The sequence below is a fragment of the Salvelinus namaycush genome, chromosome 1 (assembly GCF_016432855.1).
Source record: "Salvelinus namaycush isolate Seneca chromosome 1, SaNama_1.0, whole genome shotgun sequence".
Classification (NCBI taxonomy): domain Eukaryota; kingdom Metazoa; phylum Chordata; class Actinopteri; order Salmoniformes; family Salmonidae; genus Salvelinus; species Salvelinus namaycush.
Genome location: NC_052307.1, coordinates 71,923,145 through 71,933,438, shown reverse-complemented (window position 1 = coordinate 71,933,438; position 10,294 = coordinate 71,923,145). Strand labels below are relative to the sequence as shown.

Here is a 10,294-nt window from a genome sequence, read left to right as displayed (position 1 = left end):
GTGAGTGTGTGGTGTCAACATGCATGTGTGTGTGTGTGTGTTTTGTGTGTGTGTGTGTGTGTGTGTGTGTGTGTGTGTGTGTGTGTGTGTGTGTGTGTGTGTGTGTGTGTGTGTGTGTGTGTGTGTGTGTGTGTGTGTGTGTGTGTGTTTGTGTGTGTTGGAGTGTCAGTGTAGTATGTGTGGGTAGAGTCTACCGAGTGTGCGTAGAGCCAATGCAAGAGAGTCAGTGCAAAAAAAGGGGGGGTCAATGTAAAATGCGCCCAACACAATGCATTCACGCACGGAAAATAATTATTGTATAAACTGTAATGAGGAAGGCATACATAATCTACTGTAAAAAAATAAATACAATAAAAAATACATAAAATATTTAACAACCTGTTTATTTTTCTTTGTCACATCTAGCTAACCACATTACTTTCCTGTCACACTCAGACAGAAACCCTTGTTTGTTTTATTACAGAAGTAAAGTGACCGTTACTGCTTTTGAGGCCAAGGGTGATATAAGGAAGTACTCCCCAGACAAAATCATTATTTCTTAGGAAACAGCAGTTGACTGCAGTGCAAAATGAAAAGCTCAGGCTCCTCCATCTCAGACGATGATGATGCATTGTCTTTAGAAATGTCAACCGTAGGGCGATCAGTAGTCTGTGTGATCCTGGGCCTGTCGTTCCTGGTGGGGGTCCCGGGGAACCTGCTGGTGATCTGGACCATCCTGAGGCACGTCCAGCAGCGCTCCCACACCGTGGTGCTCATCCTCCAGCTGGCTGCTGCAGACCTGCTGGTGCTCATCACCCTGCCCCTGTGGATCTACTCCCTGGCCCGCTCCTGGGTGTTCGGGGAGGCGTCCTGTAAGGCCATGGTGTACGTCATCAACACCTGCATGTACAGCAGCGTCTTCCTCATCACCCTCATGAGCGTTGAGCGCTTCCTTGTCATCCGGTACCCGTTCAAGATGTTGCGTTGGAAGACCAAGGCCATTATGGACAAGGCTTTAGTGGCTATCTGGGCTCTGGCTTTCCTTTTAGGGATCCCATCCATTTTTACCCGCTCCATCGATGAGATCGATGGGACTGAGCAGTGTCTTTTCAGGGAGTACAGCTCAGGGGCCCACGAGGTGGTGTTCTTATGCCTGGAGACCTTGGTGGGCTTCGTGGTCCCCTTCTCCACCCTGGCTGTCTGTTCCTGTCTAGTAGCAACACACCTGAGGACAATGCATTTCGGCAGCAGCAAACGGAAGTCGACAGTTCTGATCAGTAGTGTGGTGGTAGCCTTCGTTCTCTGCTGGCTTCCTCACCATGTCCTCAACACTGTAGACCTAGTCAGCATCCTGACAGAGGATCCAGATGATGCTGTGCCTGTTTCAGTGGCCCAGACTGCAATAGTGTTTATCTCTGGAGCGCTGGCCTTCATTAGTAGCTCTGTGAACCCTGTGTTCTATTCCTTCGCTGCAAGGAACTTCCAGGGCAGTCTCCAGGAGTCCCGCATGGTCAGGCTGTTCCAGGAACTCTCCTCACACACCTCCTCCAAGCTAAGGGGATCTGGCAACACAATAGGATCGGAAAACACAATAGGATCTGGCAACAGAATAGGATCGGAAAACACAATGTCCTCAGTAAGGCCAGACTGCAACAATACCACAGACATAACTACTGTGTAGGACTACAGAGATGGTCGCGCTGGATAAGAGCATTCTGGATAAGTCGTTCTGGATAAGAGCGCCTGCTAAATGACTAAAATGTCAAATGAAAACTGTGACCTGATCATTGATTCAGATGTCAGCATTGATGAGAAATAAATATGTCTAGAATCTAGAAGTTTGATTATAAGTTGTATTTTTATGATCATGCTACAAAATGTAGATATTGTTGTGGCGCTTGTGATATACGGTGAGAAAAGTTTACACCAGTAATTCAATTGTGACTATTTAACACAATAAAGCTATTGCATTTGCTCATAAAGTGGTATAATTTAAATAACATGTATTCATGGTCATGTTACAATTCCTTGAATATTATTTGATTTATTTGATTTAACCTTTATTTTGTATTGAAATTCATGTTACATAAAATAACACACTGCCTTACTCTATTTGATCACAATAAAATAAAATCATCTGATCTCAAGTTCATATCACTTCAATAAAAGTAATTTGTGGTCAATACAATTGTTTGAACTCTTAAAATATCTCAGAAGATATATTTTTCCAGACAGTGCCACAATAAGGACCCACTGGATGACTCAGTGCTATGTCTCTCACAGAATGATGGCTCTGTGAAAAACCAACCTCTTTCCTGTTCTCAGCAAAGTTAAAGGGAAGTGAAAGCTTGCTGGTGCAGCACTTTTTTTCTGTCTGAGTATGTACACCAGATAGAAGGCACGTAAGGCGAGGTGAGGCAAGGCGATCGGCAGCATCAACCAGAACCGTTCGATCATCAGCTGTCTTCAGCTTCAGAGTCCACCATGGCTCCTGATGAGTTTGCTGGCGGGACAGTGGTGGCCTGTGTGATCCTGGGCCTGTCGTTCCTGGTGGGGGTCCCGGGGAACCTGCTGGTGATCTGGACCATCCTGAGGCACGTCCAGCAGCGCTCCCACACCGTGGTGCTCATCCTCCAGCTGGCTGCTGCAGACCTGCTGGTGCTCATCACCCTGCCCCTGTGGATCTACTCCCTGGCCCGCTCCTGGGTGTTTGGGGAGGCATTCTGTAAGGCCATGGTGTACGTCATCAACACCTGCATGTACAGCAGCGTCTTCCTCATCACCCTCATGAGCGTCGAGCGCTTTGTCGCTGTGCGACACCCCTTTGCCTCAGCCGGCTGGAAGAGGAAGAAGGCCTTGAATAAAGTTCTTATTGTTCTGTGGGCTGCTGCGTTCCTATTCAGCACCCCCGTCTTTCCCACCCAGGTGGTGGAGGGGGACCCTGGGGAGGAGCATTGCCTGTACAGGGACTACACCTCAGACGGCCAGGAGGCAGTGTGTGTTCTACTGGAGACGCTGGTGGGTTTTGCTGTCCCCTTTTGCGTTCTTGTCGTCTGCTACAGCTGTCTCTACAGCCGCATCGCACAGATTACCTTTAAGTCCAAGCGTAAGTCCATGGGGTTGATTGCAAGCATGGTAGTGGTGTTCGCATTATGCTGGACCCCTCACCACGTCGGCAACGTGCTCTCCCTCGTCATCCTCACCATCAAGGGGTCCCACCGCGAGGCCGCAGCACGTATAGAGAGCGTCAGAACCACCATGACTTTCATCGCTGGAGCGCTCGTGTTCATCAGTAGTTCGGTCAACCCTTTGCTCTATGTGTTTGTGGCGCGTACGTTCCGGAGTTCCCTGAGGGAGACAGGCATTCAGAAATTGTTCCGGCACATCTCAAGCACAGCTCCCGGAGAGGGGACTAAAGAACTGTCCTTTGTGACCAAGAGACCAAGCATCTCTCAGAAACAGAGCCACAGCTCACAGTGTGTCACAGAGCCTAAGGAACAAATGGATGTACTTCTAAATATATGTGAAAATGTTTCTTCCTGAGATTGAAAACGATGTTTATCATATGTTTTTGATAAAGATTTTTGTGTGTAAATTACAAAGTTTGATTTGTCACATTGTTTCTATATGTTAATTAACTTAAAATGTAGAAAAGCAATTGTTAGTAATGTTTATGTCAAACATAATGCATATAAAAACATTAAAATAGGTTCTGTATATCATTTTACCTGTAGTGAATTTGAATTAACATTTGAAATACTTTTTAACATATACACATTTTTCTATGTAGGCCCCAATGTGTTAGACACATTTTTCAGTTGTGGTATAATGCTAATTTCATGCTCAAATGTTTTTATATTCCATGTGCCACAGAAAAAAGAGCTTCATAGAAAAAAGAACATAGTGTCACTGTATATGTTTGTCTGAAGCTATATGATATGAGTATAATGACTGAGTGTACTGTATGTATTCAGCTGTTTATCTTGAGGCCTTGCCTCCCTACATTTATTTTAGACCCTCCTGATCTGGATAGAATATATTTCACCCACAGCTTTAGCCTTCATGATAATGGCAACCACAGATATCAGCCTCTTCCTGTCATACTGAGCTTTCCAACTGTCTTCATACTGATCATTTCATTGTTATAGTTGAAGTCAATGAACATGTGTATGTACCCCATGCCAAATGTATTTATATGTTTTATTTAACCTTTATTTAACTAGGTAAGTCAGTTAAGAACAAATTCTTATTTACATGACGCTGGGCCAATTGTGCGCCGCCCTATGGGACTCCCAATCACGGTCAGATGTGATACAGCCTGGATTCGAACCAGGGACTGTAGTGACACCTCTTGCACTGAGATGCAGTGCCTTAGACCGCTGCACCACCCGGGAGCCCTTTATGCTTTTATTAAATAAAATAATACTTATTTTTTTTAAATATCACTTAAAAAAATGTGTTGAAAGTGTTTCAAAGACCATTATAAACTGGGTGGTTCAAGCCCTGATTGCTGATTGGCTGACAGCCATGGTATATCAGATCGTATACCACGGGTATGACAAAACATCTATTTTTACTGCTCTAATTACGTTGGAAACCAGTTTATAATAACAATACGGCACCTCGGGGGTTTGTGATATATGGCCAATATACCACGGTTAAGGGCTGTGTCCAGGCACTCCGCAAAGCGTCGTGCTTAAGAACAGCCCTTAGCCATGGTATATTCGCCATATACCACACCTCCTTGTGCCTTATTGCTTAATTATAAGTGTTACAACAACAAAAAATTCAGTCAGAAAGTATAAATCTGCTAGTTCTGTTGTTTCCGGTCTACACGAAACATCTGTTCTGCGACAGCATGAGTCATGCTTTCAACTTCCCTCTCATCTACGGAGATTGCAACATGAAAATCTGCCTTGTGTCCCCTTTGACCATTGACGAAATGAGGAATTGTGTACTACTCTTTGGCACAGTCATATTGGAGAGAAACCACATTGTTTTTGTTGGGCTAGAGGGTTTCCTATGTCAGCTAAATCTAGTTAAACATTTTATTCAAATAGGATACATTTTATTTTCACCAATATCATACTACTGATTGTAAATTATGATCCATCAGTCCTTATAGTCCAATAGGTGGCAGTGTACCAATTTTCCAATGACTGTGGAATTCTGACACGTTCACAAGTCATTGCCCTCTCTCTCCATTTAATAGCACAGTTTCTATATAACTTTTAAATCAACTGTAAATTAACCCGCCTAAAAGATGTACGCTAAGGTGTAATTTCACTATATATTAGGTAAGATGTGATTAGCTTTATATTTGTGTTGATCGTCAAGAGTCTCCACAGAGTCTCCACATGTATTCTTCTGAAGGACTGAGTCACACAGCGTTTGGCTGGGAGTCAGACGGGGCTCTGTCTCATCCTGCTCCAGTAAGCTTGGCTCTATTCAATGTGTCATGCTGTCACTCAGACACACACACATGCACACGCACGCACACACACACACACACACTGAATGGAAGAATTACTGCAGGAGACCTCTCCAGGGCTGGGCAGGGCAGCTTGTGTCAACACAACCCAATTACAGGACAACACTGCCTAAATTGTTTTTCACCTGCTCCTGTAGTGTGTACAATATTAATGTAAGGTGATCTCCTTTACCCTCTGTATATTTGTGAAAAATTATACTGTGACACTGTCTCCAGTAATCACAGCTGTGGGTGGTGGTGCTGGCTGCTGCTCCAGCAGGTACTTCTGTCTTGTCTGAACCTAAGCCTAACCAATCAATGTGAATGTTTCAGCCAGCCTGGTCAGTCTATGTGAGGATGAGCCTGTGGCTCCTGTGGAGTTCATAGTTTCACTTCTGGTCTTCATCACTGCTCTGGGGCCTGGGGCTGCTGACTAAATGTAAAAAATATATATTTTACTAGGCAATTCAGTTAAGAACAAATTCTTATTTTCAATGACAGCCTAGTGGGTTAACTGACTGTTCAGGGGCAGAACGACAGATTTGAACCTTGTCAGCTCGGTGATTTGAACTTGCAACCTTTCGGTTACTAGCCCAACGCTCTAACCACGAGGCTACCCTGCCGCCCCACTTGTGTCACACTGACAGAGGCCGAAACAGCCTGAGGCTTACCTCATCATATGACTGTCAACTAACCAATGGCCTTGGCTCATGTCTTGCTTCACTGATGTTGCTTGCATGGAGTGTAATAGGCTACACTCAACTGCACACTGAAAATTAGATGTAACAGGTTTGACACTGATTATCATCTCCTCTTTGACTTTCTGTGAGTCACAGTTATTGGTGTGACAATGTAATTATGGAAAATCACAGTGGGTAAATGGTGTGACGTGAGTTATGTGTGCAGAGCCCATCAGCAAAAGGACTCTGCCAAGCTCTGAACGTGTGGTGCAAAATGAGGAAACAACCATCAGTGCGTGAGAAAAAGTTAGCAGGGTGTCAAACACATGTAAACCATTGGTCACAGCTTGCCAGAGTAGGATTGTCTCTCTAGTCTTGAGAGAAAGGACAAGTTCATTCAGAATTGAAGTTTCTCACCATTAACACTCACTGAAGGAAACACAAAACATGGAGACCGACTACCTTATGGCAATTTCCTTTATGTGTAGATAAAAACACGTGGGAAATACATGCCAGTCCCATCATACATCACAGTCCCATCATACATGACAGTCCCATCATACATCACAGTCCCATCATGCATCACAGTCCCATCATGCATCACAGTCCCATCATGCATCACAGTCCCATCATACATGACAGTCCCATCATGCATCACAGTCCCATCATACATCACAGTCCAATCATACATCACAGTCCCATCATACATGACAGTCCCATCATACATCACAGTCCCATCATGCATCACAGTCCCATCATACATGACAGTCCCATCATACATCACAGTCCCATCATGCATCACAGTCCCATCATGCATCACAGTCCCATCATACATCACAGTCCCATCATACATTCCAGTCCCATCATGCATCACAGTCCCATCATACATTCCAGTCCCATCATGCATCACAGACCCATCATACATCACAGTCCCATCATACATGCCAGTCCCATCATACATCACAGTCCCATCATACATCACAGTCCCATCATACATTCCAGTCCCATCATGCATCACAGACCCATCATACATCACAGTCCCATCATACATGCCAGTCCCATCATACATCACAGTCCCATCATACATCACAGTCCCATCATACATTCCAGTCCCATCATGCATCACAGACCCATCATACATCACAGTCCCATCATACATCACAGTCCCATCATACATCACAGTCCCATCATCCACCACTGGTATGTTGTATGTATAGGCCTGAGGAAAAATAATGCATGCAACACCTCATACGGTATGTTGTATGTATAAGCCTTAGGAAATATAATGCATTTTATGAGACATTTTCCCAAGACTTACCGTTGAGTTATTTTATGTCCTTCCACACAGGTGTGCTGTCACTCACACAACCAGTTTCTCTGAACAGCTTCGACCCCCAAGCCATAAGACTGTTGAACAGTTAATCAAATGGCTACCCTAACTATTTGCATTGACACCCTTTTTATTTGCACTGGCTCTGTGCACACTCACTGGACTCTACCCACACAGTTACACATACTACACTGACACACCAACACGCATAGACTACATACGACAACATGCACAGACACACACACACACAGACACACACACACAGACACACACACACAGACACACACACACACACACACACACACACACACACACACACACACACACACACACACACACACACACACACACACACACACACACACACACACACACACACACACACACACACACACACACACACACACACACACTTTCACACACGCTGCTGTTACTCTGTTTATTATCTATCCTGATTGCCTAGTCACTTTTACCCCTACCTACATGTACAGTTGAAGTCGGAAGTTTACATACACTTAGGTTGGAGTCATTAAAACTAATTTTTCAACCACTCCACAAATTTCTTGTTAACAAACTATAGTTTTGGCAAGTCGGTTAGGACATCTACTTTGTGCATGACACAAGTATTTTCTCCCAACAATTGTTTACAGACAGATTATTTAACTTAGAATTCACTGTATCACAATTCCAGTGGGTCAGAAGTGCCTTTAAACAGCTTGGAAAATTCAGGAAAATGATGTCATGGCTTTAGAAGCTTCTGATAGGCTAATTGACATCATTGGAGTCAATTGGAGGTGTACCTGTGGATGTATTTCAAGGCCTACTTTCAAACTCTTTGCTTGACATCATGGGAAACTCAAAAGAAATCAGCCAAGACATCAAAAAAAAAATTGTTGACCTCCACAAGTCTGGTTCATCCTTGGGAGCAATTTCCAAACGCCTGAAGGTACCACATTCATCTGTACAAACAATAGTACGCAAGTATAAACACCATGGGACCACGCAGCCATCATACCGCTCAGGAAGGAGACGCATTCTGTCTCCTTGAGATGAACGTACTTTGGTGCGAAAAGTGAAAATTAATCCCAGAACAAATGCAAAGGACCTTGTGAAGATGCTGGAGGAAACGGGTACAAAAGTATCTATATTCACAGTAAAACGAGTCCTACATCGACATAACCTGAAAGGCTACTCAGCAAGGAAGAAGCCACTGCTCCAAAACCGCCATAAAAAAGCCAGACTACGGTTTGCAACTGCACATGGGGACAAAGGTCGTACTTTTTGAGGAAATGTCCTCAGGTCTGATGAAAGAAAAATAGAACTGTTTGGCCATAATGACCATGGTTATGTTTGGAGGAAAAAGGGGGAGGCTTGCAAGCCAAAGAACACCATCCCAACCGTGAAGCACAGAGGTGGCAGCATCATGTTGTGGGGGTGCTTTGCTGCAGGAGGGACTGGTGCACTTCGCAAAATAGATGGCATCATGTGGAAGGAAAATTCTGTGGATATATTGAAGGAACATCTCAAGACGTCAGTCAGAAAGTTAAAGCTTGGTCGCAAATGGGTCTTCCAAATGGACAATGACCCCAAGCATACTTCCAAAGTTGTGGCAAAATAGCTTAAGGACAACAAAGTCAAGGTATTGGAGTGGCCATCACCAAGTCCTGACCTCAATCCCATAGAAAATTTGTGGGCAGAACTGAAAAAGTGTGTGCGAGCAAGGATGCCTACAAACCTGACTCAGTTACACCAGCTCTGTCAGGAGGAATGGGCCAAAATTCACCCAACTTATTGTGGGAAGCTTGTTGAAGGCTACCTGGAATGTTTGACCCAAGTTAAACAATTTAAAGCCAATGCTACCAAATACTAATTGAGTGTATGTAAACTTCTGACCCACTGGGAATGTGATGAAAGAAATAAAAGCTGAAAGAAATAATTCTCTCTACTATTATTCTGACATTTCACATTCTTAAAATAAAGTTGTGATCCTAACTGGATCCTAATTTTTACTAGGATTAAATGTCAGGAATTGTGAAAAACTGAGTTTAAATGTATTTGGCTAAGGTGTATGTAAACTTCCGACTTCAACTGTACATATTACCTCAACTACCTTGTACCAACTACCTTGCACATTGACTCGGTACCGGTACTCCTTGTATTCAGTCTCATTATTGCTATTTTATCTTGCTACTATTTCCTTAAAATTAGCTTATTTGTCTTACTTTTTAACTCTGCATTGTTGGTAAAGGGCTCGTAAGTAAGGATTTCACAGTAAAGTCTACACCTGTTGTATTTGGCGCATGTGACAAATACAATGTTATTTGATTCTATAGCAAATAAATAGGAGCTTGACAAACCTGGCGATGGTTAGTCATTACCAGCCAGGGACATACATGTATTTTCTGTATTAGGTGGTGCAACAGTTTCACTTTCAAACTTGGCACAAGAGAAGCTAAAATTCCTATATTCTTTGAAAAACATGGACAGACGCCATCATTGCATCAATGCTGGGTAATAAATTCTGCCGTCAAACTTGATCATTATGTAATCCAAAATTTTTACTGGATATGTGTTCAACAAAAGTTAAACATTGCAATTTTGCTACTATTTCTGTTAAGTCTACACATACAATTTGATGCATACCTTGGATATATCCAACCTATGCACCACACAGAATGCATTGCAACTGCCTGTGCAAAGCAATGCTGCAAGGCAAACACAGTGTTCTCTCATCTACCCTACTGCAAGCGGTACTGATGCACCAAGTCTGGAACCAATAGGACCCTGAACAGCTTCTACCCCAATGCCATAAGACTGCTAAATAGTTAACCAAAT

The 10,294-nt window shown here is 43.5% G+C and overlaps 2 protein-coding genes across 2 annotated transcripts; both read left to right on the top strand.

The window, feature by feature from the left end:
- The first annotated feature begins 568 nt into the window (after positions 1-568).
- On the top strand, positions 569-1,718 carry LOC120052814 (leukotriene B4 receptor 1-like). Its single transcript, XM_038999968.1, has one exon. It carries the CDS (start codon positions 569-571, stop codon positions 1,658-1,660), a length of 1,092 nt encoding a protein of 363 aa, XP_038855896.1. The 3' UTR covers positions 1,661-1,718.
- Positions 1,719-2,373: 655 nt separating this feature from the next.
- Positions 2,374-4,238, top strand: LOC120056775 (leukotriene B4 receptor 1-like). Its single transcript, XM_039004984.1, has one exon. It carries the CDS (start codon positions 2,464-2,466, stop codon positions 3,520-3,522), a length of 1,059 nt encoding a protein of 352 aa, XP_038860912.1. The 5' UTR covers positions 2,374-2,463; the 3' UTR covers positions 3,523-4,238.
- The last annotated feature ends 6,056 nt before the right edge of the window (positions 4,239-10,294 follow it).

Excerpts from the sequence above, each read along its gene's own strand:
- LOC120052814 (XM_038999968.1), top strand. The coding sequence starts at position 569 with ATGAAAAGCTCAGGCTCCTCCATCTCAGACGATGATGATGCATTGTCT.
- LOC120056775 (XM_039004984.1), top strand. The coding sequence starts at position 2,464 with ATGGCTCCTGATGAGTTTGCTGGCGGGACAGTGGTGGCCTGTGTGATC.